Below are 14201 nucleotides of genomic sequence, written 5' to 3'. Positions count from 1 at the left end.
CTATTGCATCTCATGCTTTCCCCCCCCTCTAACTCAGCCATAAACAAATTAGCCATGTGGAGCGCGATTGGGTCCTCCACTGCCATTCCTGACACCTGAAAATAAAAGTTGATGTTTAAATCCAAATCAAAAATCAAATCTAAAAGACCTAACAGGAAAAAAAAGCTGGAGGATGGAGCTCTTTTTGTCAATTTAACATAGTATCCTCCATAGTTCATGCCTCCTCATTTACTGACACTTTCTGGGACTTTCATTACAATGAATACGCACGGCCCCACTCCTCCTGAACGAGCGGAGGTGTTGTGCTGAGGTTTGAACTTGAAATGGGGAACCGCATCTTGAAGATGCACACCCAAGTTTCACACTGGTCCAAGTGCTGAAGGGTCATATCATCAAATGGAATATCAGGCAGATGAATCATAGGTTTCCTGCTTGTTGGGCTGTGTACACACAGCCATGAAACTGCCTGATGCGGAGCCACCCCATTGGTCCCATCAGGTCAGCATTGTCTCCTCAGACTGGCAGCAGTTGTCCAAGGTCTCAGGTCAAGGTCTTTCACATCACCTGTGAACTCTTCCCTTTAACTAGAAACCATAGAGTTGGAAGAGAACCCAAGGGCCATCAAGGCCAGCCCCCTGCAATGCAGGAACGCACAATCAAAGCACTCCTGATAGATGGCCATCCAGCCTCTCTTTAAAAACCTCCAAAGAAGGAGACTCCACCACCCTCTGAGGCAGTGCGTTCTGTTACCCAAGGTGGAGACACAGTGTCTTTCAATATAGTGGGGGAATTAGCTTAGAGCAGACTGCTTTTAAAATGTTGCAAGAGGCTCGGCTAGGAGATTTTTTAATACCACTGTATACAAGAAGAAACTCTCAGAAGAAAAACCACAGAGAGGAGTGTGATACAAATTTGACAATCTTTATTGTAGGGAGAAGGGGTTCACACGCATTTGATTCAATTCAGCAAACATCCATACACAGAGTTCCTAAGATATAGACAGGTTTGAAAATAGCTTGGGAACAGAAATAGGGCATGAGGTACATAGGCAATACGACCTGAAAATAAAGTAAATAAGATCCAGGGTCCAGAGCCAAACGACCAGCATCTGGTTCCAGTGGGGGTTGCAACGCATTGGGCCCAGCAGCGGAGATGGAAAGATGTCGATGGGGCTGGAACAAAGGTTTCTGGGGGGTGTTAGGCTTTTATGGTAAAGCTTCACCTTTGGGAGTGGCAGGACTACCTCTAGGGGCTGGCGAGTCAGCCTTTGGGAGGATTCTGGGTGGATGTTGTTGAGAAAACAATGGAGTTCTGTGAGGTGGTCACAAGACGTTAGTGACAAGAGGGAGAATTTTTGGTTAAGACAATTAAAGGCTTGACATCAGCAATTGTCTTGTGGCTGAAATGGGTATTGTATTCGGCTAACGTAGGTGTTGAACTTGTGGCCCTCCAGATGTTATGGACTACAGTTCCCATCATCCCCTGGCAGGAGATGATGGTAACGGTAGTCCATAACATATGGAGTGCCACGAGTTTGACACCTATGGGCTAGGATACTGTATCTTTTTGGGAACACTTTCTTCTGGGAAACTGAAAATATGCTGACAGGGCAGGCAGGCTGTGAGCATGAGAACCGGAAAACCATACTTCAGGTGAATATGGGGATTGCCAGAGAAAGCCTCTCTGCAATCCCAACATCACCTTTCTAGACTAGCATGTGGGCAAGGAGACCTGAGAACCACCACCCCCACACACACACTATGCCAGTGTGGTATGGTAACAATTCCACTGTCGAACATCCCTTGCTGTCTGGAAGTTTTTTCCTGATGTTTAGGTGGAATCTCTTTTCCTTCACCTTGAACCCATTACTCCTGGCCCTAGTCTCTGGAGCAGCAGAAAACAAGATTGCTCCCTCACCCACATGGCATCCCCTCACAAATGCCGAGGATCCCTTCAGAAAGGCTGAGGATCGAACCCGCGACCTTTTGAACGGCAAGCGGATGCTCTGCCGCTGAGTCACGGCCTCTCCTGTGTTGAGAGTAGCTTTTGGGGCTCTGTGGTTAAAGGGTCACAGTCACCAGTGCTCCTTATTGCTGTAAGGGTATGGAACTTGACGCATTGATTTGTTGTGGATGCTGAAAACTCGACATCCTCAGTACGCTAGCCTCACTTCAGTCGCACGCAATCGTGGGAAAAAAGTGTTTATCTTTGCCCCCTAGGCTCATTACAATGTGACCACAACTAACCTGCTGAATCCGGATGAGTTGCTAAAGGAAATAATTGCCATCCTTCCCAGAAAACATGTTGAATATGTACAGAAAGGGTAAGTTTAAACGTCCATCTTGGCAGCTAATGGCTGGAACTGTTTCCCCTGGGCCGTTTGTCCAAGCCTTGTTACCTTGCTGAACGTGATGCCCCTTGAGAAATGGGCATTTTGAAATTGTGGCGCTGCTTCTCCAGTGGAGGAGGAGGAGGGGAAAGTACTGGTTTTTATACCCCACGTTTTTGCTACCTTTAAGGTGAGACTTACAAAGCCAGCATGTTGTAGTTAAGAACAGATGGACTCTAATCTGGAGAACCGGGTTTGTTTCCCCACTCCTCCACATGAGCAGCGGACTCGTATCTGGTGAACCAGGTTTGTTTCCCCACACCTATATTCCTGGGTGACCTTGGGATAGTCACAGTTCTCTCAGAACTCTCCCACCTACCTCACACAGTGTCTGTTGTGGGGAGAGGAAGGAAAAGGAGTTTGTAAGCCACCTTGAGTCTCCTTACAGGAGAGAAAGTGGGAGGGGGGGGTATAAATCCAAACTCTTCTTCTTCTTTTCCCCTCCCCACATCAGACACCACGTGAGGTAAAACAGGACTGAAAGAGGAATGGGGAAACCAGCCTGGTTCTTCTGATTAGAGTGTGCCGCTCTTAACCACTGTACCATGCTGGAGAAACCAATAGAGTTGTCTTGGTGACTTTTGCAGCGAAAGGGAAGATGAATGTGCTGCTAATGACATCTTTGAAGACATTGCTTGGGAAGTAGTGGTCACAGGGGTTCATTTAGCAACGAACAGCCGGAGGATCCCCATAATGGATGGTGGTGGGGTCTGCACTTTGTCCTTCTGCATGCCAAGCTGGTGATCTGTTCACAAGTCATTTCTCCCATCCAACGATGGAAGATTATTAGGTGGTGGATTTAGATGCATTGGCCGACTACCAGGAGAGCAGCACAGAGGCCTCTTCTGAGATAAGGAAGTTAACTATCTTGGGCAAACTCTGGCAACTCTCTCTCTATTCGATTACCACCATATGCTACCCTCTTAGAGGGGAGTCCGGCCGTTCCCTTTCCTTAGGGAGGCCTTTAATTAAATTGGGTTTTGGGGTGCCTGATATCTTTGTATTGACCGCTGCCTTTAATAGATTTTAATAGATTTTATTGGTTTAATAATTTTACTGATTGTAATGAATATTGTTGTGCACCGCCCAGAGCCCCTAGGGGATGGGGCGGTCTACAAATTCAAAAAATAAATAAATAAATAAAAATAAACCCTTGGTTGGAAGGAAAGGAGGTTTCCTGTTTTCTCTGGTTCACAGCTTCATTAAAAGAACACACCAGGCTGAACGTGGTCTCAGAGAACAAATGCAAATTGTTCAATTTCTTTAGCCTCATTGCCATAAAGACTAACCTGGGCTATCCAGAAGATTAATTAGGCCACAGCTCTGAAGCAGGGGAGACTCTGGTTTGGGCTTAGATGGGAAACTACAACGGACATCGCTACACAGATGCAGGCAGTTGCAAACCAGCACCTTATAAACCCTACTGGGCCTCCCTAAGTTGGCTGTGACTCAGGGGCACTTTCAATCAATAACAGGAGGCACAGAAATGTCAACAGTGGCAAATTAGGAAGCAAGCATTATTGTGCAAGATGTACAACCGTTTTTCCTCTCAATTTTCCCATGAGCCATCTACTGGAATACTGACAGTGTTCTTTGTAGGCTGCAGCAGGCATCACCACGGAGCCACCATACTGGTATGGCACAGATAGGGAGCTGCCCGGCAAGGGGAGTTTTCCTGGGCAGATCAGTTCTGTGCAGTATTTCCAGGCTGCTACGTTGCACCCAGGAATGCTTAGAGGGACCACTGAATACTGAATTAATTTTAAAAGCTAGTGGAAGACATCCTGTCTAGCTGCAAATTGTTCGAGCTGATTGAACTGTTTGAACAGCTATATTGTTAAGTTGTTTTAAATTATGTGACTGCTGCTGGTTTTAAGAGTGTTAAATTGTGTTGTTGAGTTTGCTGTCGGAGAACAGCCATGTTGGAAGCCGCCTCGAGCCCCTTGGGGAAGAGGCGGCCTACAAGTTCGAAATATAAATAAATAATAAATAAATAAATAAATAAAAGCGTTACTTGGACTGTTACAATTCAGGCTGCGGGGGTGGGGTAGGGGGTCTAGCATGTTCTAGTGCTCCCAGCATGGTGTAATGGTTAAGAGGAATGGACTCGACTCTGGAGAACTAAACTGTGCAATTCCTCACTCCCCTAACATGGCTGGGGACTCTAATCTGGAAAATCATATTATTTGTTATTTAGATTTATTCTCCGCTCTTTATGTCCGTCTCAGATTGAATTCCTCACTCCTCCCCAAGAAGCTTGATAGGTGATCTTGGGCCAGTTACAGTTCTGTCAGAACTCTCTCAGCTCCACCTGCCACTCAAGATGCCTATTGTGTGTCGCGGAGGGGGGGGGGGGGGGGGGATTGTAAGCTGCCCTGAAAGAAAAGAAAAGTGGGGTACAAAAATTAATTCTTTTCCCCATGGTGCAAGGATAGAATGGCCCTTATGTGCTAGCTCAACAAGGCAAAGAGTTACCATATATACTCATGTCTAAGCTGACTTTTTCAGCACATTTTTTATGCTGAAAAAGCCCCCTCGGCTTATATTCGGGTCGGCTTATACTCGAGTATATACGGTATTTATATACAACTGTATGTGCCCTAGTCTGTGCTGATAACCTCACACCAGCTATAGCTGAAGCTCTGTTTGGACATACAGATGAGGAGGAATCCAGTTTTGAAGGATTTTAACTCTTGTGTTTTAGCTTGGTTGCTGATTGAGCTAAGGTTTTTGTACTTTTAAGGTTATTGTTGAGACCATATTGTTTTTTTTGACCCTCTTTTCCACTTACAGAGCTAGTTTACTGTTTTTCTTTGAAATTAATATTCAAAAATATTTATCCTACTGATGTCTCAATTAATGTAATTTTATTGGTATCTATTTTTATTTTTGAAATTTACCAGTAGCTGCTGCATTTCCCACCCTAGGCTTATACTCGAGTCAATAAGTTTTCCCAGTTTTTTGTGGTAAAATTAGGTGCCTCGGCTTATATTCGAGTCGGCTTATACTCGAGTATATTCGGTAATCTCATCCTTCTCTACCACTTGCCGTTTTCTCTGGGAAGGGAATGTTCTGTTCTGCGGGGGAGGCTTCAGTCATTCCATATACACCCCCTGGCACCCTGAACTGGTACAATCCAGGAAAAGCTGCCCGCCCCCCCCCCCCTTGATTCTACAGGTTATGTTTCTAGTATTTGGATGAAGCATTGGCTCTTCTCCCATTCAGTCACTGTAACAATCTGCACAGCATCCAACTTGTATGAGCACCTGGGCTAATTCCCACTTTTTAAACTTTCTTTTCCCACAGCTATAAGCTAAAGTGTCAAACACAGTCAGACTTTGGCAAGGTGACCATGCAGTTTGAGCTGGAAGTCTGCCATCTGGGCAAATCCGAAGCCGTGGGCATCAGGAGGCAGCGGCTGAAGGGGGACGCTTGGCTCTACAAAAGGCTAGTGGAAGACATCCTGTCTAGCTGCAAATTGTAGTCCTTGGTCTCCCCAGTAGGAGGCGCAGCAGCTTCAACTCGCCATGGTTCATTTGGTCATGACAAGAAGTTAACGCTGTCCGAAAGACTAGCGTGTTGTTTTTAAAATAGAAAATGTTTTGTGAATAAATATATAACCTTCCAGGTCATGTTGTCCTTTTAAAAACAATGCATACCTTTTGTGCATTTCTATGATTTGTGGGGGTCTGTACATAAAAACATTGATCTATGCCTTATTGAACCACCTTCTCAGCAATGAAATCTCATGGAGACTGTGCCATCTTTGCTAGGAAAGAAGGGGCTATGGTTTGAACTAGCAGGAAATTTCTGCTGATTGAGGGGCTTCACCAATTTTCCCTTCATACTGTTTCTGGGGGAGGACTGTATCCCCAGAGCTCCATTTTAGGGTGCAACAGGAAGGGGAAATCAAATGTCCTTTCCATCAGCAGACAATTTCTTGCTGGATCCCATCCACTGCATTAACTTTTTAGCAGCTTTTTTGGGGGGTGCGGAAGGGGGGATTAACAAAGAAGTGCTCCAAAGAAGCGGCATGTGCAAACCCATACCATCGTTGCACACAGAAGACTGACTGGCTGACCACGCCCTTTACACGGAGAATGGTTGGATCTGAAAGACGGCAATGAGGTGAATACCTTCTGATGCCAAATGATAGTGAGGATGTCCCTGAAACACCTGGAGGAGAACGTTTGAGCAAGACCTGAAGGCCTTTAATATTGCATGGAAAGAGGCTGAAACACTCGCCCAAGATCAGAAAGTGCAAGAGAACACTCGTTGCCTGATATGCTACTTAGCATGATGGATTTGATGATGATGACGACGACGACGGCAACTAACCATAAATTGGGGAATGGAAGACTACAATTTGAGCAGCATTTACTAGAAAGGCTAAATGAAGTCTGTGCTTTGATGTAATAAACTCTAGGCTGTGATTAGAACAAGCCTTATGTGCATGAAGACACATGAAGCTGCTTTCTCCTGGATCAGACTATTGGTTCATTGAGGACTGTCTATTTTCACCAGCAGTAGTTCTCCATAGTCTAAGGAAAAGGTCTTTCACATCACTTACTGCCCGATCCTTAGAACATAAGAAAGAGCCTGCTGGATCAGACCAGAGTCCATCTAGTCCAGCACTCTGCTACTCGCAGTGGCCCACCAGGTGCCTTTGGGAGCTCACATGCAGGAGGTGAAAGCTATGGTCTTCTGCTGCTGCTCCCGAGCAGCTGGTCTGCTAAGGCATTTGCAACCCCAGATCAAGGAGGATCAAGATTGGTAGCCATAGATTGACTTCTCCTCCATAAATCTGTCCAAGCCCCTTTTAAAGCTATCCAGGTTAGTGGCTATCACCACCTCCTGTGGCAACATGTTCCAAACACCAATCACGTGTTGCGTGAAGAAATGTTTCCTTTTATTAGTCCTAATTCGTCCTCCCAGCATTTTCAATGGATGTCCCCTGGTTTTAGCATTGTGAGAAAGAGAGAAACATTTCTCTCTATTAACATTTAACTTCAAGTGGGGATGTCTGTAATCGAATCTGGGACCAGGTGCATGGGAAGCAGATGCTTTACTCATGAGCAGTGGCCCCCTCCAAATCCATTTTCTGCTCTCGAGCCCCCGCCCCCCCTCTTTTGGTCAATGACATTCAGCAATGAACATCCACTATTTTATGTGCATCCAGTATCATAGCTCAATGCATTAAAAGCCTGACTGAAGACTTCCTGGTTTGAAAGAGTGCGTTTTGTGTGACATCCAAATAGGGCCATGCCAGCACATTGAAGTGTGTATCTGAAGAAGTGGGCATACATATTAAAGCATATACCAAGAATAAAGTGTTGGTCTTAAAGGTGCCATTGGACTCATACTTTTGTTTTACTCTGAAGTTAAGCAAGATGCAATCCAGGATTCTAAACCACCATGTAGTTTCACAATCCCCGTTTGTAGTAAAACAAACTGCAGTTTGTTGCAGTATCCAATCTGGGCTGCTTCAACCAGTTGTGACTTCGCCTTCAAGATTTCCTGGGTTGAAAGAATTTCCCCTCCATGCATGGGGTTTGAGGTAACCCAATCAGAGTTTCCGTGTCATCTGAATCCACAAACTCATGACTGGATCCAAAGATAAATTTGAATTTTGCGGTTCCAACAAAACTGGATTTTAATGCATGGAGCTATGATACTGGATGCACATAAAATAGTGGCTGTTCATTACTGAATGTCATTGACCAAAACCCATCTGCAGAGTTGTTAACTGCCAGCTCTACAACCGAATTCTGTCCTCTGCCTGGATAGACATCCCAAAGCACGTGTAACAGCTTCAGTTCATGGAAGAGCCCGCTGGAGAACTTCTGCTGTCATTAGTTGCTGGCCGACTGGACTGGCTGATGTTGGTGCTTCTCTTGAGCCTACCATTGTTGGAAAATAGCTGGGCTGCTTTGAGGGGCAGGACTTTGTAGATGTGACATGGTAACTCTTCTGAGCCTTGTCTGCCCTTGTTATTTGGATTTCCTTTAATTCAGAAAAGTAGTGAACACACACATAAAGCTGTCTTTATCAGTCCCACAAGATCAGTGTTGTCTGCTCAGACTAACAGCTCTTTCCTACTATGTTTGGCAGAGCCTTTCCCACCATCGATTGCTTGCAGTGGCGTATTTGCCTAGGGACAGCGGGTACTCTCTGTCCCCGGGCGCCACTAATCTGGTCACGTGGGCCCACCCGCAAAAACCCCTACGTGCCCAGGAAGTTCTGCTGCCTTGTCTTCTGATGCCCTCGGCCCCGCCCATGCCATCATTGACATTGGCGGGTCCAAGGAAGCTAGAGGACCCCCGCCCAGGCCTCGCCCCCCTCCTGGCTGCTGACTCCCTCAAGCCCTGCCCCCCCGACTGCCGGCTCGGAGCCGACAGTCCCTTCTGCCCTCCCCTTTGGGGAGGACAGAAGCAACTGGAAGTCTCTGTGCTGGGGCCTTTGCTTTTATAAGCTTGGGAGCGTGGCCCCACCCCCAAGCTTATAAAAGCAAAGGCCCCAGAGGGGAGGGCAGAAGGGACTGCTGGCTCGGAGCTGGCAGCCAGGAGGGGGCGGGGCTTGGGGGTGAGCCCCACCCCAGGCATAGCAGGGGGCATGCTTGGAAAACGGATGCCTCCAGGCGCCATTTTCCCCAGTACGCCTCTGATTGCCTCGGCCTTTTAACTGGAGATACATAAATATTAAAACAAATTATTTTCTTGCATAGTAAAGTAAATCATTTTTTTCATTTGCTGTACAGTCAGATAATATGACAAACGTCTGACACTTCAGCCATACATGGAGATATCAATTGCAATCATCAAAAGTAAAAAAGCTGCAATTTAAAAGAGAACCGGAGTGGTGTAGTGGTTAAGAGCAGATGAACTCTAAGCTGGAGAACTGGATTTGATTCCTCATTCCTCTGCATGAAGTCTGTTGGGTGTCCTTGGTCTAGCCGCAGTTCTCTCAGAACTCTCAGCCCTATCTACATCAGCCCAGGTGAAATGGTCTTTTGCAGGAAGAAAGCTTTGTGACCTGGCTTTCCTTCTATGGGTATGGGGCAAAAACTTTTCTAGTAGTCCACAAAGCAAAGTGATATATTGAGGCCAAGGGGAAAAAGAAAAGACACATTAACCATCATGAGGAATTAAAAGAAGAAACACAACCTGCTAATGCTAAACTTTGGCGTATGAATAAAACTGTGGGAAAACAAAAGGGTTTTTTCCCCTCCGAATCAATGAGGAGTTGAGGCTGTTAGTCTAATTATCCACCCTTTGTTTTACTTAATTAAGTCAATATATTAACCTGAGGGAATTATTGAGATGACATCTATAATTTATGAAAATAGTGTGCAGTATTTTAGGAAGCAAACATGCCAGGGTGCCATTTGGGAGGTTTGTCACATGTCTGAAAGCCGCCAGCCATCGTTTCGGGAACAGAAAGAGGGTGATAAGGTTGCTGTTGGCCCCTTCCTTGTTAATACTTTTGGCAACGGTGCTTGTGCCTGTAGCTTTAATTTGTTGGTCCTTGAGAAAGGTAATAGAATTGACGATATCTTCACCGAAAGGCTCCAAACGGCATGTTCTGTGATCAAAGCTCATTCAGCTAACAGAAGAGAAAGGAGGCTGCTTCTGTTTTCCTCACAGCAAAGCAGCTAAGAGTTGGAAGAGGAGCAGCCATATATGAAGCTATGGTCCCTTCTGCACAGCAAATGCATAATGGATTGCAGTCAAGATAAAGGACCCCGTTTTCCTGTTTATCCATTCACATGCGTCCCATACAGGCAGTGACTGAAGCCCACAAAAACAATCCGGGTTGCTTAAGCCCCTTTGCACAGAGATGCTTCCCTTTTTAAAAGATTTCCAGCAAAACGTGCGTAGCGACATAGGCATACAGAGATGAACACCCAGTGACGAAGCCACCAGGGGGCGGGGTGTGTGCGACGCACCGGGCACACCATTTCTAGTCACGTGGGGATGGAAAAATCCCCCTCCCCTCCCCCCGCGGCACCTTCTCCCTGCAGCGCCCCCCCCCCACTTTTAGGAATGGAGCAGGCCGGAAGCCTGCCTGTGTTGCCTGGACCTGGTGGGAGCTACATTTCCCAGGGGCCCCTGGGAAATGTAGTCCCCACCAGGCCCAGGCAACACAGGCAGGCTTCCGGCCTTCTTCTCCGGCCTGCTCCTTTCCTAAAAGTAAGTGGGGTAAGGTGCGTGGGGGGAGCCATGGGGGGGGGCGCGGGGGGACAGGAGGCGCTGCGGGGGGGGGCGCAAAAGCCAGAGTGTGCACCGGGTGCACTCTGGTCTAGCTACGCCTCTGTGAACACCCCCTCCCCCAGCCATGCCAGTCATCCCATGATATGACTTGACGGCACCTGCATAGCTATGCAGAAGCAACCGGCAAAATTTTTAAAAAGGAAAAGGGGCCTCCCTGGAACGACTGGGCAATGACAGGTGGCTTCTCCCTCACCGTGGACAGCGTGGTGGAAGGGAGGAAAATAAAGCACCTCCTACCCAGCTGTTTTCTCAGGAGCAGCTCCAACCAGGATTTTTCAAAAGAATCACTAGTCTAGTGATTTCAAAAAACCTGGGTTGGGGGAAATAAAACGGGTCAGATGCATTTTGGAGGCGGGACTTGTACAAAGCCCCCCCCCCTCCCCAAAGGGTTGTATAGCATCCTACACTTGTGTTTGTTGGCCCATGCGGAATGGGCCTATGTTATGTTGAATCAGACCAGTAGTTCACTCCGGGGTCTCCTGCCAAGGTCTTTCACATCAGTGCCATCTGATCCTTTTGACAGGCATGCTGGAACCTTCCACAGGTAATGCCCATGCTTTGGCACTGAACCTTATTTTTATCCAGCTGGTGCCCCAAATTGGCACAAGAAAGACCTCCAGCATAGAACAGAATATTTTTTTCATGGTTTGGTTTCATCCTGGGGCTGAAGCTACTAGCTCTGTTTCTAAAAATATGCTGCTTACAAATTGTTTATCAAGCCTGTGTAAGCAGGAAGGGTTGTTTAGGGTACTACAAATGATATGTAAAATGGGGCTATTAACTAGTCAGCAACATGGCTCCAAGGTATGTTTTTAAAAGGGGGTTTACGATGTCCCCATGGGCGTTTTAGAGACAGAAGTCAGAAGTTCAGAGATAGGAGCGCACAAAGGCCAAATAAGAAGTTAAGCTAAAATTGGGTCCTGTATAGTTGGCCCTTGGTCACACCATTGTGGGACCAGAATCCCTATCTAGCCCTGCTCAGTTACATATAGAAAAAGAATACCAAAGAATTAGGCTTTAGACAGAATAATATGTTTTACTGTGTAGAATAGGTATCTCTCACAGGGTGGTCTCTCTAAGATCGTCTTTTATAGGCACAGAGAATACATACATCATAATTCATAATCATACCTGCATACATACATACCCTCTATATGATCATATTTCTCCAACATATGCTTTCTTCCTTAAAATCAAATTGGCTTGTCTGACCTTCTTGTTACACAAAAGCTGGAAAGTTCTGTCCTTCTCTGCCCTAGGCTACATGTCCTTTCCCATGGGCAAAGGGGGCAATAAACTGAATTCTATATTTGGTTTCAGTCAAGATAGATAGTTCCCAACAGTCCTAAGTGTGGGGTTTTCCCATGGAGATCCCTCTTCAGGGTGTAAAGATTTCCCATGCACCTTATTCACTTTAAAATGTTAAAAATGATTATGACAATTATAATATGTGATTCTAGTAGAATACATGTTATTTATAGATATATATTATATATATACTTTTCACACTTTTATATATACTTTATATATACACACACACACACATATACTTTTCATATATTTCACTATCATTTTAGTGTTCATTAAAATATAGGAAAACAAATGTTCAATTATCTGATCAGATTCATCTCTATTCTAATCTTTGATCTCTTCATTTCTGTGTTTATTCACGTAGCCCATCTTATATAGCTGGGTATGCCTTAAAGATCTATAAGTTATGCTCTCTCTCACGTCTCTGAATCTGTACCATGATGTTATAAATTCCTTAGTGATATTATCTTTCTTGCATGACCAGTTGGCCTAAAGAGAGCCAAAGAACCATCTTAATTTTAAATATATTAATCCCTTATTCTTCAATCTCAAATACAATTTTAGGCCTATTCTCCTGTCCCACACCATAGTCCCAACCCAAAACTGGCTAAACAGGAAGGTACCCCCTTTCTTTTAATACATGAAGATGCCTTAAACATAATCATTCTTCTATCCACCTAATTATTGTCTGTTTCCATTGGCCTGGGTTCTTCAGGTCCTCAGGTGTTTCACATCACTACCTAACCCTTCTAACTGGAGATTGGGGGTGGGGGGGGGTGGAATTAGAGCTGGGTCATGATTCTACCAGTGAGCTGCAGCCTCTCTGCTCAGTCACAAATTCACTAGATTGGGAACTATGTGCTGGAAAACGCCGAGATTCATCAGTGGCTTTTGCTTGTCCTTTTACTGTGGCTTCACTTTGGCTTCACTTTTCCACAGTTGCCTTCCCTCCCATTCTTCAGCTGCTTTCTCCTCCTATCTGTTACCTTCTGTACCCTCTTGTTCCTCACCACCAGCACTGGTCCCCTCTGGTTCATTTACAGCCATTTTTGTGCCATTTAAGATACTGCTGTCCCCTCTTTCTTCTCTCTTGAACATTCCCTTCAGGAGGAAAAAGATGGTGGTGCCTGGGGAGGGGTGGATGCTGATCGTTGATCACTTTTAGGGAGGAGGGAACCTACAGCCACCCAGGTCCCATCCTAGCCCAAGCCTCACTGACAATGACGACCTTACCTATTTGCCTTTTTTTCTTCTCCCATGCCGATGCTTGTGGTTGCTAGGCAACTCCCAAGATGGCAGTTGAGATATCACAATGTACTGTCATGAGATCTCTTTCATTTTATTACATTTGAGGGGACTTTTAAATCCCCCTTGTCTTTTTTCAGGTTTTAGATTTTCTGCAAGTGGATTCCCCTGGCCCATAGAAATAACCATGGTCATAGCCCCATGGTGCAGATTCTTTAATCTGCGCTCTATGGTTCAGAATTAGATCTATGGATTACATGTGGAATCACTAGGCCAAGTCCAATGAGTCTCAGTTGTTTAGAATGCTGGGGATCTAGCAATTCTGAAAAAGAACTCAATTTACGTTCTAGAATCCTCTGCCAATGCTCAAGGGTTCCTTTGTGGTCTTGATGGCATGGGAACTGTTTCTGGAAGATAAGAGATGGGCAATCCAGTGAAGGAGGTGGTCTCTGGCCATCTCTGTCTCAGATTCCACATTAGCAATAAAAATGGTCTATTTACAGTATTGTTACAATGATTATAGAAAAAATGTGAAGTATTTTGAAGACAGGAATGTGTTATATAAATATAACATGCCAAGCTGCATGTTATACAGAGTTGTTTACCTGAATAACCAGATAATTGCAGTGCTCACAAAGTATCCACAGCCTTATGCCCGATTGTTAAATAGGAATCCACTCTGTTGAACTTACTTGCAATCCACATGCTTTGACCTTAGGAAACTTTGTCCCAATTTGAGATGTGCACAACAACATTGTGATTGTTCAGCACTAGCATTTATTTTATCTAGGAACGAATACAAATGCCACTTCTTCCAAAGCCTACTTGAAGTAGTTCACGAAATAAAATTGTTCAATAAAATCATATAACCACAGCATTAAACACATTTTTTTCAAAGCTAATACACATAAACAAGCCCAAGTAGATGATACTAACCATAACGGACCACTGGACTGGCTTGGTATCAGGCAGCTGCATATGTTTCT

At 45.2% G+C, this 14201-nt stretch overlaps 1 protein-coding gene across 2 annotated transcripts in view; it reads left to right on the top strand.

The window, feature by feature from the left end:
* MELK (maternal embryonic leucine zipper kinase) overlaps window positions 1–6014 on the top strand; it is a 43370-nt gene extending 37356 nt beyond the window's left edge. For both annotated transcript variants that reach the window (XM_048504722.1, XM_048504721.1), the window contains 2 exons: window positions 2220–2323; window positions 5696–6014. In XM_048504722.1, coding sequence (XP_048360679.1) covers window positions 2220–2323; window positions 5696–5873 — 282 coding nt within the window. In that variant the 3' untranslated portion in view covers window positions 5874–6014. The remainder of the gene's footprint in view (window positions 1–2219; window positions 2324–5695) is intronic.
* Window positions 6015–14201: the final 8187 nt, after the last annotated feature.

Source organism: Sphaerodactylus townsendi, linkage group LG07 (genome assembly GCF_021028975.2).
Source record: "Sphaerodactylus townsendi isolate TG3544 linkage group LG07, MPM_Stown_v2.3, whole genome shotgun sequence".
NCBI lineage: Eukaryota > Metazoa > Chordata > Lepidosauria > Squamata > Sphaerodactylidae > Sphaerodactylus > Sphaerodactylus townsendi.
This window is presented reverse-complemented; position numbering and strand designations above follow the sequence as displayed.